At 44.5% G+C, this 25143-nt stretch overlaps 1 protein-coding gene across 1 annotated transcript in view; it reads left to right on the forward strand.

The window, feature by feature from the left end:
• LOC124796094 (sodium-coupled monocarboxylate transporter 1-like) overlaps window positions 1–25143 on the forward strand; it is a 62646-nt gene that overhangs the window by 10777 nt on the left and 26726 nt on the right. Inside the window, exons 4-7 of the mRNA XM_047260180.1 lie at window positions 5591–5658; window positions 11677–11831; window positions 16795–16935; window positions 23384–23492. Of these exons, the coding sequence (XP_047116136.1) occupies window positions 5591–5658; window positions 11677–11831; window positions 16795–16935; window positions 23384–23492 (473 nt within the window). The remainder of the gene's footprint in view (window positions 1–5590; window positions 5659–11676; window positions 11832–16794; window positions 16936–23383; window positions 23493–25143) is intronic.

Here is a 25143-nt window from a genome sequence, read left to right on the forward strand (position 1 = left end):
CACCAAATATGATACGTTAACTTTGTAAAATTATTAACATGCCGGCTGTTCCGTACAATGAAGGACAATGTTTTGCACAGTGGAAAGTTTCATCTTTTGTCACAAACGAAAATCCGATCCCTGGACCACGATAAAATAGCACTTAAAATTATCAAAATACACTCCTGGAAATTGAAATAAGAACACCGTGAATTCATTGTCCCAGGAAGGGGAAACTTTATTGACACATTCCTGGGGTCAGATACATCACATGATTACACTGACAGAACCACAGGCACATAGACACAGGCAACAGAGCATGCACAATGTCGGCACTAATACAGTGTATATCCACCTTTCGCAGCAATGCAGGCTGCTATTCTCCCATGGAGACGATCGTAGAGATGCTGGATGTAGTCCTGTGGAACGGCTTGCCATGCCATTTCCACCTGGCGCCTCAGTTGGACCAGCGTTCGTGCTGGACGTGCAGACCGCGTGAGACGACGCTTCATCCAGTCCCAAACATGCTCAATGGGGGACAGATCCGGAGATCTTGCTGGCCAGGGTAGTTGACTTACACCTTCTAGAGCACGTTGGGTGGCACGGGATACATGCGGACGTGCATTGTCCTGTTGGAACAGCAAGTTCCCTTGCCGGTCTAGGAATGGTAGAACGATGGGTTCGCTGGCGGTTTGGATGTACCGTGCACTATTCAGTGTCCCCTCGACGATCACCAGTGGTGTACGGCCAGTGTAGGAGATCGCTCCCCACACCATGATGCCGGGTGTTGGCCCTGTGTGCCTCGGTCGTATGCAGTCCTGATTGTGGCGCTCACCTGCACGGCGCCAAGCACGCATACGACCATCATTGGCACCAAGTCAGAAGCGACTCTCATCGCTGAAGACGACACGTCTCCAATCGTCCCTCCATTCACGCCTGTCGCGACACCACTGGAGGCGGGCTGCACGATGTTGGGGCGTGAGCGGAAGACGGCCTAACGGTGTGCGGGACCGTAGCCCAGTTTCACGGAGACGGTTGCGAATGGTCCTCGCCGATACCTCAGGAGCAACAGTGTCCCTAATTTGCTGGGAAGTGGCAGTGCGGTCCCCTACGGCACTGCGTAGGATCCTACGGTTTTGGCGTGCATCCGTGCGTCGCTGCGGTCCGGTCCCAGATCGACGGGCACGTGCACCTTCCGCCGACCACTGGCGACAACATCGATGTACTGTGGAGACCTCACGCCCCACGTGTTGAGCAATTCGGCGGTACGTCCACCCGGCCTCCCGCATGCTCACTATACGCCCTCGCTCAAAGTCCGTCAACTGCACATACGGTTCACGTCCACGCTGTCGCGGCATGCTACCAGTGTTAAAGACTGCGATGGAGCTCCGTATGCCACGGCAAACTGGCTGACACTGACGGCGGCGGTGCACAAATGCTGCGCAGCTAGCGCCATTCGACGGCCAACACCGCGGTTCCTGGTGTGTCCACTGTGCCGTGCGTGTGATCATTGCTTGCACAGCCCTCTCGCAGTGTCCGGAGCAAGTATGGTGGGTCTGACACACCGTTGTCAATGTGTTCTTTTTTCCATTTCCAGGAGTGTACGTAAAAATCTCTCCTACAACAGTACAAACCACAAGTGGTTGGCTTATCACCACTACTGACGTGACTTACAGGTAAAGGTGAAACAATTATTCAGTTTTCTGCCCCATTGGTGCAAGGCACAATGAAGACCAATGTTAAATATTCCCACATCTAAATACGTCTGTCTTAGTTGCCCCGTAAAAATATGTTTTCCATATCATGAGCGCTACCCCAATTATCATATGACTAGTCTTGCGGTGTTAATTATGAGTGTACACACCACATGAATAAGAAAATTTTGTGCTTGTATGAATGCCAGTAGGCATGAATCAACCTAATTCGTTTTACGCTTTTTGTATGATATCTACAGAGATAGGGTATTAAAAAAGTGTCGTACATTCTGAATGGTGGTAGTACCCACCAAAACAAGATAAAAGTCCAGTAAAAATAGGAATTAAATTGCGTACCTTAAGAGCTATGAGTACTGGTTCTTCTTCGATACTGTGAAGCACATATTTTCTTCCGCAAGCTCTTTTACTCCCATATTTTTGGAGGGGATAGCACGAACAAAAACATGAAAAAAATGACTGTTAAACGTAGGTTCCAACATGTACACTATCACCTCCAGACCAGATGTGAGGAAACCCAGATCAGCAAATCGTAAGTAATTTCTTTTTCACAAAAAGTACAATGGCGATGTGAACTGTTTAGTAATCTAAAACCATCAAAACTGATGATGTCTTAGAACACGATAAGGCGAAACGCGTATGGGATAGATAAATTAAGTAGCAGCAGAAAATGGCAGTGTTATTTACAAAACAAATATGAAAATTGAGAGTGTGTTAGATGACGATCAGTTTGGCTTTAGAAAAGATAAAGGCAAAAGAGACGCAGTTCTGACGTTGCGGTTGATAATGGAAACAAGACTAAAGAAAAACCAATACACGTTCATAGGATTTGTCGACCTCGAAAAAGCGTTCTACAACGTGAACTGGTGCAAGACGTTCGAAACTATCAGAAAAATAGGCGTAAGCCATAGGGAGGGACAGGTACACAGTATGTACAAAAGCCAAGAGGGAATAATAAGAGTAAACAACCAAGAACGAAGTACTGGGATTAAAAAGAATGTAAGACAGGGATGTAGTCTTTCGCTCCTACTCTTCAATCTGTACATTGAAGAAGCAATGATGGAAATAAAATAAAGGTTCAGGAGCGGAATCAAAATTCAAGGTGAAAGTATATCACTGATACGATTCGCTTATGATATTGCTGTCCTAAATGGAAGTCAAGAAGGACTACAGGGTCTGCCGAATAGAATGAACAGTCTAATGAGTATAGAATAGGGATTGAGAATAAATGGAGGAAGACAAAAGTAATGAGAAGTAGCAGAAATGAGAACCGCGAGAAACTTATCATCAGGATTGACGGTCACGAAGGAATTCCGCTGCCTAGGTAGCAAAATAGCCAATGGCGGACGGAGCAAGGAGGGCACCAAAAGCAGACTAGCACTGGCAAAAAGGGGCTTCCTGGCCAAGAGAAGTCTACTAGTATCAAGCATAGGCCTTGATTTGAGGATGACGTTTTTGAGAATGTACGTTTGGAGCACAGCATTCTATGGATGTGGGAAAACTGAAACAGAAGAGAATCGAAGCATTTGAGATGAGATGTTATAGACGAATGCTGAAAATTACGTGGACTTTTAAAGTAAGGAATGAGGACCATCTGCGCAGAATCAGAGAGGAAATGAACATATGGAAAACACTGACAAGGAGAAGGGACAGGATGATAGAACTTCTCTTATGACATCAGGTAATAACTTCCATGTTATTAGAGGGAGCGGTTGAGGGAAAGAACTGTAGAGGAAGACAGAGATTGGAATACATCCAGGAAGTAACTGGGGACGTAGGTTGCAAGTACTACTCTGGGATGAAGAGGTTGGCACAGGAGAGAAATTCGTGGCGGGCCGCATCAGACGTCAGAGGACTGATGACTCACTTATGCATATATCCTCTCAGCACACGTTTTATCCGAGATAACCACATTACACACTGCACACGATCATCGGAAATATTGGAGAATTCTAAGAATCATCGGAGCTTTAGTGCGTGTTTTGCATTTCTGCTTGCAATCGGAACGTTTAGAAGTGCTACTATGGAATAGGTACCGCTCTTCACCCTCTGCGCAGTATGTCATCGTCTAACAACTCTGTGTGATACCATCGACTACCTTGAGCGGTGATATGTACACGAGGTCCCCCCTCCTTGTACGTCCCCAACAGCTCAGCGATCAGATGAGATTTGAGCGTCGGTCAAGAAGTTTAAAGTCTTCGTAATGCTTTTCGAATCCATCTTGCACAAATCATAAGCGATTGTAAATAGCATAGTATTTTACCCGCGGGCTTTCTGCTGTTGTCGGATACAGTTTACAAATAAACAGACTGTCATGTCTGATGAAACCAAAGTCTTAACCCAGTGCGTCTCTCTACTGGGATTATGTCATCAAAATGTGCAACAACAAAGTTTAAATGGGAGAGTGGCTTTATCCTTAGCGGTGCATGAAAGGCAACGGAGAAATCAGCTGAAATAACTGACCGAATCAGCATCGCTGCTGGAGATCCTCGATTACAGACAAGAGAATATTTTTGGGTTGCATACGGAACTTTCGCGACTTCGTGACATCTCCATGGTATAATTCGGCTGACTACAAGCGAAAGTACCACCACAAGGTATAATAGGATGACTGACCTGATGATGACGACAGAGAAATTCGTTGAAAGCTTCAGTATACATGTACCGGGTGATCAAAAAGTCAGTATAAATTTGAAAACTTAATAAACCACGGAATAATGTAGATTGAGAGGTAAAGATTGACACACATGCTTGTAATGACATGGGGTTTTATGAGAACCACCCCATATTATTAGACGCGTGAAAGATCTCTTGCGCACGTCATTTGGTGATGATCGTGTGCTCAGGCGCCACTTTCGTCATGCCTGGCCACCCAGGTCCTCAGACCTCAGTCCGTGCGATTATTGGCTTTGGGGTTACCTGAAGTCGCAAGTGTATCGTGAACGACCGACATCTCTAGGGATGCTGAAAGACAACATCCGACGCCATTGCCTCCCCATAACTCCGGACGTGCTTTACAGTGCTGTTCACAACTTCATTCCTCGACTACAGCTATTGTTGAGGACTGATGACGGACATATTGAGCATTTCCTGTGAAGAACATCATCTTTTCTTTGTCTTACTTTGTTGTGCTAATTATTGCTATTCTGATCAGATGAAGCGTCATCTGTCGGACATTTTTTTAACTTTTGTATTTTTGTGGTTCCAATAAAACCCCATGTCTTTCCAAGCATGTGTGTCAATTTGTACCTCTCTATCTACTTTATTCCGTGATTTATTCAGTTTTCAAATTTATACTGACTTTTTGATCACCCGGTACATCTAACGCGAGAAGGAAACAGAGCCATTTATCCACTGACTACCGCCTGCAGTTTTCAACACAGTATTTGTATATTTTATTTATTCGTTTGAAGGGAAATCAGAGTATTTATATATTCCAGGCGTGACTGATGTGCAACCTATAGGGCATATAAAAATCGAATTCCTCGTATTAAATGTGATGCTAATGGTCATCTGAGTATCATCTAAGAATTGTGTTAGCATTTTACAAACCAGAAAGGAGATTCAGGTAAAACGATCGGCACTGCAACTTACTAAATCTGTAGTTAAAAACCGAAATTATTAGGTTTATGTTCGGCGCTTAATGTGATTACATCTTGAAAATATTCACTAGCCCATTGTGAATCTTTCAAACTTTGTGATAGCTACACACCTAACCAACAAATATATTTTCAGAAAACTAATTTATCATTTTCAAATAGTGAAAAAAACATGGTTTGAAGGTATTAACATTCAAAACTGTTTTACTCATTGTTTCTTAGCGGCTCTGTTCTGCTTTACTTACAAGAAACGATTGTGTATGTAATGAAATAGTATATTTTACATTTCTCTCTTTTTAGTTTCTGGAGTGAACGTCCACTGGATCACACCGCTTGTCTGCGTGATATGCATTTTCTACACTATGTTGGTAAGTAAAAATAGTATGCGTTTATCCATTAAAAAGTATGTAAACGCTGATTTCTGTTTAGCAACTCATACATAACTTATTGGTGTTACATCTTTAATGAAGAGTAATATACACAGAAAGGCTGCATCGCAGGAAGTTACTATGTGGACTCAGGGATGGTACTCAGGTCCGTAGACCCCTGTTCCATGAATAACCACACTGTAATATAGGCTCCTTAAAATAAAACTGGTCCGTAAAATACACTCTAAGAGAAAAAAGAATAAAAAACCAATGTAACACGAAGGAATAATCCGAATGGGACAGAAATAGGTGGAAGTGATTTACATGTAGAGACAGAGAAATGACTACAATTTCAGAAAAAAATGGATGATGTACTCACGAGAAAGAGCTTCACAAGCTGATCAACTACAATGTACGGGTCCACCTCTGGTGCTTACACTAGCAGTTATTCAGCCTCACATTGATTGACAGAGTTCTTGGACGTCCTCCTGACGGATATTGTGCGCTTTAGATTGTCAAAATCCCGCGCTGATTGGAGAAGCCTGTCCGTAATGCACCAAACTATGTCAATTGAGGAGAGATCTGGAGACCTTTCTGGCCACGGTATGGTTCGGAAAGCACGAAGAAGAGCAGTAGAAACTCTCGCCGTGTGTGGGCGGCCATTATTTTGCTGAAATGTAAGCCAAAGATGGCTTGCCATGAAGGGCACCCAAAGGGGGCGTAGAGTACCGTCGACGTACGGCGGTGTGTAAGGTTGCCGCGGGTGATAACTAAAGGAACATTGAATCGTAATTCTGAGCAACACAGGCACCACAATATCGTATTTATTCACCAACACCGGGCTAACAACTTTCAATTAAAATGTCTCCACTGTACGGGAATATAGATAACGGATACACGAGTGCAGGTTATAGACACATGGTTGACGGCGTATGGAAGGTACAGTAATCGACCAGTCGCGATAAGCGGGAAATCAAAGGCCGAGTCCTGATTCAACACAAACATTTACTGTCGCTATTCTATCACAATTCTATTATTCGTGTTCGCAAACTTCGATAACGTTTCGCGTATATCATGACTGTTTCTTTTGACTTGCATCCATGTCTAAGGGAACATTACATCTTAATTCTGAACAACTCAGGACTACAGTACCGTATGGTACAACCAACCCCGTTCCTGTTATGAAATGAAATGGCGCCCCGACCCTCAATCCTAGCTGTTGGGCTGTATGGTGGGTGACAGTCAAGAAGGTATTCCGCCGCTGTCGGCGGCATATCCAGACACGTCTTTGCTGGTTAACGGATCGCAGTTAGAAGCGGGTCTCGTCACTGAAGACAGTGAGATTCAGGCCCGACACCTCTGAAAAATGGCTTGTCAGTTTACGAAGGCCAGTGGTAGTCGGCACAAGCGTCGCACGGAGCGCATATCCTTTTCTGTGAGCCACCCAGTAATGGTCCTTAAGGTCACTGAAGCACCTGTAGCACGTCGCAATGATGATAATGATGAATTCGGGGCCCTGTTTGCCTCTACAGCGATTGCTCGGTCCTCACGTTTTGCCGTCTCTCTAAGTTGATCGCTTCCTTCTTTTCTGCCAACGTCGTTGAATAGTAGCATCGCTCCTACTCAAATTTCGGGTGAATCGCCATTACTCAAAAAAAAAAAAAAAAAAAAAAAGGTTCAAATGGCTCTGAGCACTATGCGACTTAACTTCTGAGGTCATCAGTCGCCTAGAACTTAGAACTAATTAAGCCTAACTAACCTAAGGACATCACACACAACCATGGCCGACGCAGGATTCGAACCTGCGACCGTAGCGGTCGCTCGACTCCAGACTGTAGCGCCTAGAACCGCACGGCCACTCTGGCCGGCGTCATTACTCCAGTCAGTTACTTTGAGACCAACTACACGTCCTCTCTCAAAAGCTGACATTTGCGTATATTGTTCGCGCGTTTGTCAGCGAGGCATGGTTACTGTCCAAGTGATTACATGGATTGAAATTCGCAAAGACTTTATGCCCTAGTATCGGCATGTCCCTATTTACTATCCTTGCCAGCTGCAGCGTCACACATTTATCTACAGGCTGCCAAAGTTTACAGTTTTGCGTTTCCCGTCGGTACCTGTACGAAAATCAATTTGAGACCAATTTGCATAACTTCTTTAGGACAAGTCCGAAAGAACAGACACCACATATGTAATTAAGGCGAGACTGGCCTTTGATCTCTTCAGTGCAAAGGAACACAACGCTGTAACTCTTGATGGAATCGGCGATACGCAGTGAGTAATGAGATAATGGACGGGTGCTCCACGCCAGCTGTGTGTGGGTAAGTTGTGAATTTGGGTTTGACAGGAGGCATGCTAGGGAAACCTGGGCAGCTGTGATGACCACTCTGTCCGAATGGATTAGTGGTCAGAGGATCTGCATAGTGAGCTGGAGACCCGCGTTAGAGTCCCGGTGTGGTACGAATTTTCACTTTTCCCCATTGCTGTAGGTCAGTGCCCATTAGCACCAAAATGTCATTAATTCTCTTGTGTCTTAGTAAGCCGATTGTTATGGCCCAGCGTCTGGGAACAACCACCAGGGAAACAGCGAAACCGCTCGGCTGTTCAGTCGCTACCATGTATGGAAGGTGGCTGAAGATGGGTGAAACCACGAGTAGCTTATAAGGTCATGCCTCATCACAAAATGTGGACGTCTGGGGCTTGGCCATTCTGGGAAGCAAAACGGCTGTGTGTGGCGGACGTGACAACAGAGTACCATGATGGAATTGGCGCGCTTCGGGGCAAACATTTAGCATGCATTGTTGAACACGATGCTCCTCGGCAGACGACCACTACTTGTTTCCAAGTTGACTCGATGTCATCCGACCGCAGTGGGCATGCAATCATCTAGGATTGTACCGTTTGTCAATAGAAACGAATCGCCTGTTCGGTTGAACAACGTTTCTTGTTACACTCGGTCGATGGTCGTGTACGGTTTCACAGTCGTCCAAAGGAATTGGAGCTCGAAATGCAAAACGCTCCATGGACGAAGAGAACGGTCGGGACGGTGTTATAGTAGGGCGGACATATAGTAGGGCTCCTATGTGACCTATGGTAATAATCAAAGGCACCGTGGCAGCTGTGAACAACATGGACATTATTCGTTCACTCTTGAAGTCTTCCCTGACGGTAGTGGCATCCTTCGGCAGAACAGCTGTTCGTCTCACAAGGCCATAGATGTGGTGCAGTTGTCTGATTAGATTCGTAGTGAAACGATGACGCCTAAGCCACAAAATTCACCATATCTGACACGACGACAAATACCTGTGACGCTATACGGCACCGTGTTTGCGCCCGCAAACTGCCGATCCGTTAGGGGAACTGCGTGACCTGTGCGTAGACACCTAGTGCCACATTCGCCTGGAAAATTATGACGACTTTTAGAATCAACATCATGCAGAATCACTGCCATATTCTGTTGCAAATGTAGACCAACGGGCTATAAAGCAGTTGGGCATAATATTTTGGCTCATGAGTGTAATTTCGTGTACTTACTTCCACTGAACGTTTCTTACCTTTGTTGCTACGAGCCTGTACCACAAGAACTTTATTGATCTGATGAAATTAAATTTTCATTGAGACGAATGAGTCTCACCTTTATATTCGGTATTGATATAAACTGAAGAAGTGGAATTAATATTTGTGCCACAGCCAGGACTTCAATCTAGGTTTTCTACTTACGAGGCAGATATGCTAGCTATTGCACAACGGTAGCAGTATGGCTAACACGGATGCACAGAATACACTAGTACAATGCCCTTCACACCACAAACTTCACGCCTTCAGCCTTTTTCTGAAATTTTAACTTACACTACTGGCCATTGAAATTGCTGCACCACAAAGATGACGTGCTACAGACGCGACATTTAACCGACAGGAAGAAGATGCTGTCATATGCAAATGATTAGCTTTTCAGAGTATTCACACAAGGTTGGCGCCAGTGGCGATGCCTATACCGTGCTGACATGAGGAAAGTTTCCGACCGATTTCTCATACACAAACAGCAGTTGACCGGCGTTGCCTGGTGAAACGTTGTTGTGATTCCTCGTGTATGGAGGAGAAATGCGTACCATCACGTTTCCGACTTTGATAAAGGTCGGATTGTAGCCTATCGCGATTGCGGTTTATCGTATTGCGACATTTCTGCTCGCGTTGGTCGTGATCCAATGACTGTTAGCAGAATATGGAATTAGTGGGTTCAGAGATTTAATACGGAACGCCATGGTGGATCCCAACGGCCTCGTATCACTAGCAGTCGAGATGACAGGCATCTTATCTGCATGGCTGTAACGGATCGTGCAGCTACGTCTCGATCCCTTAGTCAACAGCAGGGGACGTTTGCAAGGCAACAACCATCTGCACGAACAGTTCTTCGACGTTTGCAGAAGCATGGACTATCAGCTCGAAGACCATGGCTGTGGTTACCCTTGACGCTGCATCACAGACAGGAGCGCCTGCGATGGTGTACTCAACGACGAACCTGGTTGCACGAATGGCAAAACGTCATTTTTTTGGATGAATCCAGGTTCTGTTTACAGCATCATGATGGTCGCATCCGTGTTTGGCGACATCGCGGTGAAGGCACATTGGAAGCGTCTATTCGTCATGGCCGTACTGGCATATAACCTGGCGTGATGGTATGGGGTGCCATTGGTTACACGTCTCGGTGTTCGCATTGACGACACTTTGAACAGTGGACGTTATATTTCAGACGGGTTACTTCCCTTGGCTCTACCCTTCATTCGATCCCTGCGAAACCCTACATATCAGCAGGATAATGCACGATCGCATGTTGCAGGTCCTATAAGGGTCTTTCGGGATACAGAAAATTTTTGACTGCTGCTCTGGCCTGCACATTCTCCAGATCTCTCACCAATTGAAAACGTCTGGTCAATGGTGGCCGAGCAAGTGGCTCGTCACAATACGCCAGTCACTACTTTTGACCGAGCGAGGTGGCGCAGTGGTTAACACACTGGACTCGCATTCGGGAGGACGACGGTTCAATCCCGCGGCCGGCCATCCTGATTTAAGTTTTCCGTGATTTTCCTAAATCCCTCCAGGCAAATGCCGGGATGGTTTCTTTGAGAGGGCACGGCCGAATTCCTTTCCTATCCTTCCCTACTCAGATGAGACCGATGACTTCGTTGTTTGGTCCCCTCCCGCAAACAACCCAACCCAACTACTTTTGATGAACTGTGGTATCGTGTTGAACCTGCATGGGCAGCTGTACCTGTGCATACCATCCAAGCTCTGTTTGACAATGCCCAAGCGTGTCAAGGCCTTTATCACGGCCAGAGGTGGTTGTTCTGGGTACTGATTTCTCAGGATCTATGCACCCAAATTGCGTGAAATTGTAATTACATGTCAGTTCTAGTATAATATATTCGTCCAATGAATACCCGTTTATCTTCTGAATTTCTTCTTTGTGTAGCAATTTTTATGGCCATTAGTGTATTTATTCTGTTTCTGTCATTATTGAGGATGAAGATAAGACTCATATGTCTCATGAAAAATTTAATTTCATCAGATCTCCTACAACTGAGGCACAGGTCGGATTTCCCCTTTACATACAAAGTAGGGGTGCTATTCCAGTACTGTAGAGCCTCAGCAATACTGACGATTTTAGAAGGGGAAAATAGGTTGAAGGCTTGAACTGATGTTTGTGTTGTGGATGGCACTGAACTGGTAGTCCGTACAGATCTGTTACCTACACAGTTCCAATGATGTAATGTCTAGCACATCTGCGGACTGAGCAAGAGGCCTGGATTCATGTCTTGGCCGTGACACAAATTTCAGTTCGTTTTTTCAGCATCTATCATTATAGAACAAGAACTTTAATTTGTTACTAGTCTAGATTGCAGAGTCGTTAAGAAATCTTGAAGAAATTTGCTTCTCTTTTGGACAGATTTCGTACTTTCTTGTTGCTGTGAAATGTGATTAGACGAGTACAGCAGTTGTGGGTTTGCGTCGATTTCGCAGGGCGGCCTGAAGGCGGTGGTGTGGACGGACTTCCTGCAGAGCGGCGTCACGCTGGCGGCCTTCATAGCCGTGATCGTCATGGGGCTGGTGGGCGCTGGCGGCTTCTCGCAGGTGTGGCAGGCGGCCAGCGAGGGCGGCCGCACAGACATCTTCGTGTGAGTACCGTCGCCGTCGTGACTATCACCGAGTAACGGGATGAAGCAACCCAAAACAAGGCCTCAGTTTAATGTAGCGATGACGTTCAAGAAAGGGACGTTTTTAAACTGGCTACTGTCAGCGCTGGAAGGGAAACGGTGCATACGTGACTTCAGGGATTTTCAGCAGCAATACAATAGTGGACAACGAAGCATCGTGTGTTACCCTACAATATCAAAGTATGAAAGCTTCCACGACCGGATGACATATCTTCTGGTAAACCTTCCGGGACGTAAGGTCGTGGTCCATGAAACACTTCAGCTCCTAACGTTTCGTCCAGAGCTGTGCTGGACGTCTTCAGAGGGGTGTTTCTACTCCGGTGAGTCTCACCCTACAATACCTATGACGTAAATGATGAGTCTGTCGTTGCAGTTCAGCGAATTTTGTCGCCATTTCTATCACACAGCTCCAAGTCGCAACGCGAGTAATGTTTAACAAGTATAAGAGGTTGGCAGAGGAGAGGAATTCGTGACGGGCCGCATCAAACCAGTCAGAAGAATGATGACTCAAAAAAAAAAAAACTGCTGTTGAGCACCAGAAGAGGAAGCTACTATGGGTTACAGCTTTCCGAAAAAAATGAAACATTTTTAACCCCCTAAATATTTATAAAGAAGCGAGGACACCTATAAACTCTGCCGTTTTGAGGGAGGCTGTCATTTGGTGTCCGACATGATCCACACGCCAAAATGTACGACGCCTGCGGACGAGCAGTGTGTGTGAGAAAACTTTTACGTTTGAAAATTCCAGGCTCAATCTTGTAAACCCTCGTCGCCAGTTTTTTTTAAGACCTCGCCACCACTGCTGTGCAGACGGAGTTGCCACTGTTGTTACGGTTAGTGTAACGGTTTCTGGTGCAGTACACCGCTAAGACACTTTCTCCCTTCCACTACTACCCCAGGGTCGAGTAACAGGATAGGAGAACGAAGATTTTACAACACTTCCACAAATTAGTAACAAAGTCACACAAATCAGTTAAAACGTTTACTTGTGTCTGTGACTAGTTGGATAAGAAGTCTGCAAAACTACTAGAAAGGTAACACAGTAAAGGCCCTCAACGGCTAAGTGCAAATAATCGCAACTAAACATCACAGTACATGTTGTTGTTGTTGTGGTCTTCAGCCTGGAGACTGGTTTGATGCAGCTCTCCATGCTCCTCTATCCTGTGCAAGCGTCTTCATCTCCCAGTAGTTACTGCAACTCACATCCTTCTGAATCTGTTTAGTGTATTCATCTCTTGGTCTCCCTCTACGATTTTTACCCTCCACGCTGCCCTCCAATAATAAATTGGTGATCCCCTGATGCCTCAGAATATGCCCTACCAACAGATCCCTTCTTCTAGTCAAGTTGGGCCACAAATTTCTCTTCTCCCTAATTCTATTCAATACCTCCTCATTAGTTATGCGATCTACCCATCTAATCTTCAGCATCCTTCTGTAGCACCACATTTCGAAAGCTTCTATTCTCTTCTTGTCCAAACTATTTATCGTCTACATTTCACTTCCATACATGACCACACTCCACACAAATACTTTCAGAAACGACTTCCTGACACTTAAATCTACACCCGATGTTAACAAAATTCCCTTCTTCAGAAACGCTTTCCTTGTCATTGCCAGTCTACATTTTATATCCTCTCTACTTTGACCATCATCAGTTATTTTGCTCCCCAAATAGCAAAACTCATTTGCTACTTTAAGTGTCTCAGTTTCCAATCTAATTCCCTCAGCATCACCCGATTTAATTAGACTACATTCCATTATCCTCGTTTTGCTTTTGTTGATGTTCACCTTATATCCTCCTTTCAAGACACTGTCCATTCAGTTCAACTGCTCTTCCAGGTCCTTTGCTGTCTCTGACAGAATTACAATGTCATCGGCTAACCTCAAAGTTTTTATTTCTTCTCCGTGTATTTTAATTCCTACTCCAAATTTTTCTTTTGTTTCCATTACTGTTTGCTCAATATGCAGATTGAGTAACATCGAGGATAGGCTACAACCCTGTCTCATTCCCTTCTCAACTACTACTTCCCTTTCATGTCCCTCGTCTTTTATAACTGCCATCTGGTTTCTGTTCAAATTGTAAATAGCCTTTCGCTCCCTGTATTTTACCCCTGCCACTTTCAGAATTTGAAAGAGAGTATGCTAGTCAAAATTGTCAAAGCTTTCTCTAAGTCTACAAATGCTAGAAACGTGGGCCTGCCTTTCCTTAATCTATTTTCTAAGGTAAGTCATTGGGTCAGTATTGAGTCATGTGTTGTAACATGGCACTGGTGGAACTCACTCAAGTGACGAGTCTCTATGGCAGTGGCCCCAGCTCGCATCTTTGCGCCTGTGGTGCATTTGCCCTGGCTGTGTCTTGTTCGGACGACACAGCACATAAAAAAAGCTGGTGGTTCAGAAGATCAGAGGCAAAGCATCCCAGAAACGAGAAACTTTTGCCAACATTCTTTGAACACACCTCAAATGTAGTCGTGTCCATAAGCGGTGACGAGCAGTTTATTTAAAGGAGCAGAAAACAAATAGAAAACTGTCGATATTAGCTCTAGTGGAAAGCCTTGAATAGTTAATGAACGTCCATGTCTTCACTTTTTAGCACGTGTGTTGGATGATTGGGTGATTTAACTGTAGCTATTTCTGATATCTCTGTCATCTCTCCTCTTAAGTCTGGACTGATAGTACCAACTATCAGTGTTCGCTAGCAGACCTCTTACCTGTTGATCTGTCCCTGCCGTTGGACTTCGTTTCTTACAGCAATTGTTCCGTCGTCTAGCAAAGAAATGATTAAAGGGATAGCAGAGAAGCTGGAGACCACTAAAAGTTTGGCAATGCATCTATTCAGAAATGGACACGTAAATGAGAGACAGTCCTGTTGCAAGTTTCCTAATGCATCACTCATAATTAAGCAGCCACCAGAAGAGCACTGCTGTAGGACAAGTCAAAAGAACAGAAGTTCGCACAAACAATAACGTCATCAGTATGAAAACTAACCCCTAGAGAGGGAGCAAAATGGATTAATATGTATCACTATAACAACTAAGCTAGCCATAGGTCAAGAACGTGGTCACAATAACAGGGGTCGGACAATGGAGCCTACCGCGCTACATGTCGATCTGCACCACCTGCGCATATATAAAGACAGCACAGAAGCAACCATCGTAGTTGCAGCGAGCTTCTTTGTTACAAACATAAACAGCAACTCGAGAATAGCTAACACAAGGCTGCTCCAGAGGTAATAGAAGACAACAGTTGCCACAAAATGGCACTCTCTTCTGCACGATGAACCTCACGATGTCTACACCCTTAGTAACTGCAAGAAAATGTGGTGAAGAGCTGCTCTTAAGACTATTTAAAGGTTCGGTCGACGAACCACATTGCACTTTCACAGTATACAAAAATGTCCTGGTAGCCAGCTTAACAGAAGTGGCAGGTATAACTATTCCTGAAGTTCTGGTCTACTGAAGCAGCAGAGTTCTTGCCTTCGGGTTGGATAGCCCGAACTGGCGCAGATACCCTGAACTCTGGAGGCTTTGTATGTGTCCGTCACAGCTTGGCCTCAAAACGACGATTCAAAATAACGGCCAGGTAACAATGCTACATTTCGCCATCTTGTGCGTTTTCTCTATTTAAGTTAACGGACAATGCCAAAATTATCCTCCCCCCCCCCCCCCCCCCACCCGCAACGGATGATCCTCTATGTAGACATTACCTCGGTAGTTTCTGCGTACCTGGAAAAATTAGTTTAGTAGTACTAATTGCTAACGACTTGTTAATTAATTGACCGACCGGTCTCTGATTGTTACCAAGTTACTCGGAATTTTATTGGGAGTTCGAATCTGTGATCAGAATTAAAGAATTAATTTTATTACTCTCTCTTCCTTTATGGTGATAACTCGTCTGGAGCGAAGCTGTGGCCTCGACACTTCGGTTATGTGCTTGAATAAGTCATTGCGTTACATCTTCATACGTCAGACTTTCTGGCGTCCCGTAGTTGCTGCTCTTGTAATCGCACCTATATTTTTCAGGATAACCACGTAACAATGATAGTGAAGTCCGAATATAGTCATGAAAGATTGTCATGAAGAGTTTATCATTTTCAGCAGGGTGCTGCTCCTCATTTTCTCTTTGCCTAACGCGCCGCGGGTACTAAGATGATTACACTTGTTCTCTTGTGATTTTTTCTTGTGGGGGCATGTATAGGCTCATAACGCTGTAATTGACGAATAGGTGTGTTAAACTCATCAACACCTATTGGATCGAGTTTTGGGTATCTTCTTGAAGGGAGTTAAAAAGTATATTCGAAAGAATGGTAGCCACTTGATTTTTGTTTGTGTAAGTGATCATTCAAGTCAAATAGAGGAATGGTGCCTTTGAATCTGCATATAAGAAATGTATTTTTCGTTAAACTTTCCGAAGCAATTTCAGACGGTGGTAACGGATTTAGTTGGTTGTCGTAAGGCTGCATTCACTGTGAAAACCGAGCTAAGTAGTGCAGTGGTTAGCACACTGGACTCGCATTCGGGAGGAAGACGGTTCAAAGCCGCGTCCGGCTATCCTGATTTAGGTTTTCCTTGATTACTCCAAATCGCTTCAGGCCAATGCCAGGATGGTTCCTTTGAAAGGGCACGGCCGACTTCCTCCCCCCATCATTCCCTAATGCAATGGGATCGATGACCTCGCTGCCTGGTCTCCTCCCCCGAAGCAAAAACCAACCCACTGCCTAAAATGTATTCAATCCGTAAAGTACACAGCGTATCACTTGTACGCCAGGACTGTTCGGTTGTTTGATTTCTCCATCAACTTATCCTGAATGTCGTACGGTAATATCAACATATTTCACTTATTTCCTGCCTTACTAGCAACATTGGTGGAATTCGTGGGAAGTAATAAGTGTAGCAGTGGATTCGAGGTGTTTTTTTGCCCACAGGATGACTCCGGACCCATTCGTCCGCAGCTCGTTCTGGACTGTGGTTTTCGGCGCTACAGCTTCCTGGGTAGGCGGGTGCACCATCAATCAGGGGATGGTACAGAAGTTTCTGTCGCTGCCCACCATGGCAGCTGCTCGGAAGTAAGTATTCTTCGGCAAAGTGTATTGTAGTTTTAGTCATTCCACGATGATTCATTGTAAGGTGCCGGGGCATGGGAACTTACACGTTAGCTTACCAACATTAGTATTAATAATAAATGGATTGGCAAGGGCATCAGTTCATGACTCTATTATGACAAACATGATGCACTCTCCAGCAGTATTCCCTGCATGTCTGCATGATTGAGCCACTAACTTAAAGCGTTGGTGAAAAGTGGAGGAAGTTGAGAATTGTGGAATATAAAGTCTGTAGCTGCCCGTAGCTCGCCGGGCCGCCGTGAGCGGCACCTAGCGGTCACCCGGTCACCGGAAACGCGGAACAATACGGCGCTTTTGGGGATAGGCCGGCATCCGTAGCCACCTGTGCTGGGCCACACGTGGCGTAGACGGGAATTTCGTTTGCCTAGGGGCGTTATGACCTACTCGATCATTGGCTACATCTCAGAAATGCCGCTGGAGGGATTTCGGCGATGATAGAGCGTTCGACATTGGCCGAAACTGAGTATTCTTCAGCCGCGTTTTCGTATGCGTGGGAGACGGGAGAAAGGTGGAGAGAGGGGACTTCGCCTTCAGCCATCGAGCAGTAGGGACTTGGAGACGGCTTCTTGGCCATCGCCTTCGAAGGGAGATATACGGTCTGTATCGCAGCACTGCACCAACGCGTGTTCCGTGCAGAGTTCTGCGGTTAGAGCTCTTTGTGTGCTCAGAAGCGAGATTTTCACCAACGCTTAACCACTTCCAACAACTTACCTAATATTCTTGATCTGGTAGTTATCCTTGCGAGGTACTGAGTATTTATCAACGTAGCTGCTGGTAACAGCGGCGCATAATTGCAAATTGTTAATGTGCCATTCCCAGGAGTGTGTGGACGGACAAAGAAATTAACATTTTTTTTGTAAATTTTGTCAGTTGTGGGAAATATCAAATTAAAATTCCAGTATTACAATCTAATCAACGACTTCATTTTAGCTAGCATTTACCCTGTCCCAGTAAGCTTTACTTGTAATCTAGTCACTGCACAGCTTGCCCAGACTGGAAAGAAAGAAGGTTTGAGGTCTTGTATGGCAGCGACGGACAAATAAGCTTACATCATTACGTACTGTACTGAATTACATTATGGCTACAAATTCCTGGGTAGACACTAGAGTTTGAAATATACACTATTTCAAAAAAAAAAAAAAAAGTTCGTTTCCAACATTCAAGGGCCGCGACATTGAGGTTACAAGGAACAGAATAGCAAACGTTTTTCTCTAGTCTCATAATTACCTATCAGCTGTTTTTTTTTCGGTAGAGGGTTTAATAGCTCTCAGCACTCGTGTAATTGCTCATAACACGAGGAAAAATCAAACGAATGTAAATGTCAGTCATGAGCAATTGCACAACATGGAATCAAATGATTATCCACTCAGAGCGCCATTTTCACTGTAGTACTTGAATGAGGGTCAAATGCATCCTATATTTCTGATCCGTGTGCTGTTAACAGATGAGACAAAGTTCGGATGAGGTGGGGTCTTAAACATCCACAATTTGCATGTTTTGAGTGAGGTTCATCCATATACCACATTTAATCACGCTCATCGAGTGCAGTTCTTCGTGAATGTGTAGGCAGATGTTGGTGGTGGCTGTTTAACTGGGCCGTACCTTCTAACTGGGTCATGAAATGACAGGCATTATTACAGTTTCCTCGCCAGAGCATTGCCAGAGTTTCTGGATGATGTCTTTCTCGCTACAAGGCAACGTATGTCGTTCCAGTATAACGGAGCACCGGCAAATTTCAGTCGTCCTGTGCGTCGATTCTCGAACCGCCAGATTCCAGAAAAGTGGGTTGGCAATGGTGGTCCTGTTCCATGGCCTACTCAGTTTTCTTTTTGATCCCCTGGACTCTTTTGTGTGACGAGAGATGTGCAACGTTGTTTACAAAACCACTGTTGAATCAGAAGAGGATTTGGTTGCCCGATAGCACCAGTGTCTGTAGGGATTTGAGGACACTCCTGCCATCTTTGACTGTTTTAGATAGAACATTATTCACCGCTGTAGCTTTTGCTTACAAATCAGTGGAGGCAATTTTGATCCTCTAATGTAAATGAAGTAATTATGTTGTGTTAATTTTGTTGTCTCTTGGCAATAAAGAACCCATTAAAAATGTGCTTTCATTGTCACAGGCAATCTCCCAGAGTTTCTTAGTTTAGTTAATTTTCATCCAGAGAAACTTTACCGGTTTGCAAAATCCTCATACGAAACTATGACATTAGAGAAATAAATTTGTTTCAGTGTCCGTGTACAACCCCTAAATGTTTGTCAGTTCAAATATGTACTCTGTATTCGAGCGAAAACCAGACCTTCTTTAGCGTATCAAGCATTCAGAACAAAAATGATCAGTCTTCTGCAAAATAATAAATGTTAAAATTTCTTAAAAGAAACATTGGAGTTCACCTTTCCGACAGACAATATGAATCATCGCTTTATAACGAAACGTCTTTGAAACATCTTGGCTAATAAGTCATGTTAATGATTTGTGGTTACTACTGGAGTAGTAGTATAACAGCACAAACTTGATTTTAGATTGGCCTCTTTAACAAACTGCATTATCTGCGATATCTAAGGATCAAACAGAAAAGCATGTAGTGAACTCGAGAAACTATTTTATGACATCAGATACCATAACCATTACCAATGGGATCTCCCCACGTTGGGCGTCACAAATGTTGTGAACTGTGAATATGTTGAAACTTCCTGGCAGATTAAAACTGTGTGCCCGACCGAGACTCGAACTCGGGACCTTTGCCTTTCGCGGGCAAGTGCTCTACCAACTGAGCTACCGAAGCACGACTCACGCCCGGTACTCACAGCTTTACTTCTGCCAGTACCTCGTCTCCTACCTGCCAAACTTTACAGAAGCTCTCCTGCGAACACTTGGTAGAGCACTTGCCCGCGAAAGGCAAAGGTCCCGAGTTCGAGTCTCGGTCGGGCACAGTTTTAATCTGCCAGGAAGTTTCATATCAGCGCACACTCCGCTGCAGAGTGAAAATCTCATTCTGGAAACATCCTCCAGGCTGTGGCTAAGCCATGTCTCCGCAATATCCTTTCTTTCAGGAGTGCTAGTTCTGCAAGGTTCGCAGGAGAGCTTCTGTAAAGTTTGGAAGGTAGGAGACGAGATACTGGCAGAAGTGAAGCTGTGAGTACCGGGCGTCATCGTGCTTCGGTACCTCAGTTGGTAGAGCACTTGCCCGCGAAAGGCAAAGGTCCCGAGTTCGAGTCTCGGTCGGGCACACAGTTTTAATCTGCCAGGAAGTTTCATATCAGCGCACACTCCGCTGCAGAGTGAAAATCTCATTCTGTGAATATGTTCTCTCTGCTGTCGGACATGAAATGACGAGCAGATGACTGATGCGATTGCTCCACGTTAGGACCCAACAATTAATTGGTATCAATAATTAAATGAAATCACACACAAGGGGTACCAAATTAAGGGGTTCATGTATGAATATAAAAGATTGCTTATAGGATCATAACATGAAAAAAGTATTTATTTTCGTGCTTTTTACACAAACCAAAACAAATTATAAATCTCAGGGCTGATTTGACTGGGCGTCGACACGACTCAGCTATTAAGGGGAAGGATGAGGGGACAAATCGTCTCACCAATCTTCGTCATCGTTCGTCGTGTAGCGCTGTCGGCCGCATGCTCTGCGTCGGTACGACACGTCGCCTCGAAGCTTTGCTGCGCGAGTCGGCTGCCCTCATCAGCAATCGTGGATTTGCGGCGGGTCCCAGGTACGATCTCCGCGTTGTTGCCCGTTATCGGTTGCGTGGCCGAAGCTGTGCTACCACGGCGTCGGAAGGCGGATGTTGGCGATGGGTGGAATAGCGCCCGTGTCCTCTTGCTTCCGCTGAGTCTCCACGACTCTCCCTCTCGCTTCCCCTCCATCTCTCAGCTCAACTCCTCTTCGAAATATTCTTCCTTTCCGCGTCGTCATTGGCAGACGAAATTTTCAATGCAGCCCAATGACAGATGGCCGTTTCATCGCCACACATTTCCGCGCGGGGTGAATGTTTCCTATCTGGTGTGGGTTGGCTTGTGCCTCGTGAACTGACATCTTTCTCGCCATTTCACGTTCTTAAGATGTTTTCCCGGATTCTGAGGCTGTTGGGAGAGCAGCTCCACAACACTCCTTTATAACTGCTCTCTCTGCGTGAGCTCTGGAGAGACTCATGTTTGGGCTCCGTTACAAAATCTGCCGGCACCCGTCAGTTATAAGGAATGTCCTCACTGTCGAGAAAAACATCTTCTTAAGAATGCTGCCTTCTTTCACACGCCTCTCTGCGCCAGTTCCCCACGCTTTTTGGTACACTCCTCCCTGTGCCCGCGGGGCGCTAGAATTGTCGGCACATTCCTCCTCTCCAAGGCAGGTAAAATGACTGCCGTCGGGTCAGAAGAACTCCGATGCTTTCGCGCGCACGTTCTTGGCGTCTCGCCCTAATGGCTGCAGGTGTCCATCAGCTCTCAGCACGGCACGCTTCTTGGTGTCAGGTAGGCCCTTTGCGTCGTGTTCCTCCTTGAGCGAGGTGCGAGTTTCCGCCTCGGCTTCTCGCTGTGTCCTTGCAGAATGGCTGCACCAGGGGTCACAGACAAAGATGCCGGGATCTCGCCCCAGAGTGTCCGGCTCGGCCGCTCGCGGCGTGTTCGCGAAAGTGGCCGCGGTCGGACGTATTACAAACAGGAAGGAGAATGAGAGCTACCTTGAAAAATACTGTTCTCTCAAAATACAGCGGTCGCAAAATTTAAAGTATCAGTTGTCAAAAAATATATAACCTCTCTGCTGTTGTGTAAAAGACTATTGCGGCAATGAAACCATGTTGACAGACAGGCAAACAAATCTTTGCTGAAAGGATGTTTTGCTTCGTCCACAAATAGATAACGACCCAGCATAGGAATAAGGGCAGCTAAGTGAATAAAAAAGAAGAAAAATGCTGTGGCGTCAAAGGCTACATCAACCTCTTTGACAGTGTAAAAGTGACAGTTATCTGGAGTGACGAAAGGAAAGAGTATTTTCTTGATTCGTCATTTAGTAATTAGGCTCGGAGTCGCCTTCGACTGCGTTACTAGGAGTTACACAGGTCAAGACGAGGTCATATTGTTTTGTGCTCAGTACTGAATGTTCATCTCTTTCCATATGATTTCTTTGGGGCCGCGATATTATAGGAACGGAACTTCGCGCGACAATAAGTGCTGGTATTATACCCCATAAAAGAAAGGTACGCAGAGGCACCATCGTGTAGCAGAGTGCAATGATGTGTCAACCACAGACATTGTGCCCTGCGTAATAATTTGCACCAAATTCTGATTTATTAAACTCCTCGTTCTGAAGATGGAGATACAGCGCTTATAGTTGTCTAAAACGTCCTGATTTTCCATTTGTTACGATCTGATAATCTCCAAATCAACTTTGCATCAGTCTGTTATGTGGATAAAAAATTACTCTTTCCAAATTTCTGGAACTCATACGTTGCAGTACGGGGTAAACTGAAGTTTTTATTGCATTATACAAAGTAATTTCGAATAATGAGGAAAAACTGCGGTAAAGGATCCCTGAGAGTATGGAAAAGTAGCTTTGATGACCACATGTACAGAAATGGCCCTCTCCCCCAAGCCTCTTCGCCACGGACCTTGCACACTTCGACACATATAGTCACGTCTCAAGGAACTACAGCGGAGGCGTATCTGTGAGAGGCCAGACTAACTTACGGTCCCAGAAAACAGACAGGAATATTTGTTTTAAAGCAACAGTTTGGATAACTGACTGATTTGACATTGTGACATTAACCAGTGTGGCCTTGCAATGTTGATAGTGTAAACGGCTGAAATCAGGGGGAAACTACAACCGCTACATTAATTCAGAATTTGTAGATTTGAAAGTATCTGGAGTAGAACCGAAACAGGCAGCCATTGCTTGCAATACGTAAATATAGATTCCAATTAGAATAAAACAGCACAAAAGAGTGATCGACATCGAGCTAAATGCGACTGAGAGCTATCGACTTCGATTATTGCAGCATTGAAATTTCTGTTTGTTTTAACGCTTTAATAGACGTCTACTTCAGAAAGATTCTGCCTACATTTTGTTTCAAACCGCTGTAGTCATTTGGAAAATATGAACAGTGGACTACTTTCTCGTATAACAGTTTAAAATGTTAGGCTGCGGAACGCTTGTACTCTCTCGACTTGGTTATTATTCTCTTTTATTGTATACTATGTACAACGCAGTGAGAAGAACTTTTAATTGCATATCACATTTTCGTTTCTCTTCTCAGCCTGTCAACATTCATACTATAGACAGGAACTTCATACTATAACATGCAATCCATTCTTCCTTTCTTTGATGTATTTGAATTCTTGTCTGTAATACTAAATATCTTAAACGTTCTGCAGGTCTCTGGCGGGATTCACTTTCGGGATAATGCTGATGAACCTCATTAGCATTTACTGCGGCTTTTTGATATACGCAGCGTATCAAGACTGCGACCCAATTACGACTAAAGTAAGTAATACCTAGTTCACCTTGCACATACGAAGACTATTTCGAAAATAAGTTCCGATCGGTCGTGAAATGGAAACCACCGTGAAAATCCGATGAAGTTTTGGACAGAAGTGTTGGGTAGTGACCCTAGCACACCCATTGATCGCGGCACTCTTCTCTCTTCAATTCAGAGTGCTCAGGGTACACGTAAAGTTGCCTAGAAAACAGTGTCTTCCGCCCACTATGAGGGCCTGGTGAGAGATTTCGCCTGATGTCGTGCAGCCCACGTGACATAACTGTCATCCGTTTCTTTCTTCATGAAGATTTACGGCCGCACTCTGCGGCGCCAATGAAGATGCTCCTGCAGAATTTTCAGTGGGAAATGTTTGATCACCCACAGCACAATTCATAATTGGCTCGTCCTGAGTTTCATCCCAGCTCGCATGAATCGCTTGCTATGAAGACAACATTTCGACACGGACAACGAACTGTGGATGAGCGTAGAGAATTGGCGAAAGCCTCAGGTGGCTGCCTTCTATGACGAAAGTTGGTAATATGTTGCGACAAATGTCTAAGTCGGAGCGGCGACTATGCAGAGAAGTAGCTGAAAGGTGTAGCTAACTACTGCAAATAAAACATTTTCGATTTTTACGGTAGTTTCCATTTCGCGAGCTATCGAACCTTAGCTTCCGAATAGGAGCGCAAACATCAACGTCTTGAAAAACCTGATCGAGGTCTGGTTATTGTGTAATTTGTAAGAAATTCAATTACTGTTTGAGTGGTATGGCCATTTTAGATTAGTAATGTGTTACTATTGTTGCTCAGCTAAAGAAGTATTTCTTTTCAGAATTGGTCAACGTGATCATTAGACTGGACTATTATTTCACACGATAGGATTTCAGGATTAGATGTACAGTCTAAAATGACTTTAGAGTATGATAAAGAATACGACAGCTTGCAATGAGACACGACTTTTAAGATGAGAACTAATTTTCGGTAGATCGTAGTTGTTTTCTGGCTCACGATACTACACACCGCATACGTGCACAGAAATTTCATTGCCATTAGATTCAGGAAAGGCTATAATAGATAATTTTAAAGCGGGGGCAACCACAACTAAAATAGTTACAGATGATTGATTGAAAATTCATACAGTAGACAGTTGTTTCAACACAGGTGTTGAACATAAGCTACGAGCGTCCCGTGTGTTGTAGAAGCGTGTGTTGTGACTGCTGTCGGAGCAATGATATACTGACGGGAATTGGACGGTTCACGTACAAATTCAGTTTTATTACTATGACATTTTTTGAGAATTTTACAAAGCGATATAATAAAGTTACAAAAGCACAGGTGTATAAATACAATTTTGCTTAAATTTGTTGCCAACGTAGATAATGATAATAAATAAGATACACAATAGGTTGTGGATGTATTTTAAATTAAAAGATAACGTGTATTTAATGAACGAAATAAGAGATGGCAGTTTGACTTAAAAGGCGAGGCCGCCAATTGTGAAATTCAGATTCGATACATACTGCGCATAATAAAAGCTCATGGCCAGAGGTGTAATGTGGCAAAGCACCAAGATGCACTTCTCAGCCGTTGTCGAGAAAATCGACAGTTAAAAGAAACCGTTGTGGTGAAATACTCTCTACGGTTAATGATTTTCTAC

This window comes from Schistocerca piceifrons, chromosome 4, assembly GCF_021461385.2.
Source record: "Schistocerca piceifrons isolate TAMUIC-IGC-003096 chromosome 4, iqSchPice1.1, whole genome shotgun sequence".
Taxonomy (NCBI): Eukaryota; Metazoa; Arthropoda; class Insecta; order Orthoptera; family Acrididae; genus Schistocerca; species Schistocerca piceifrons.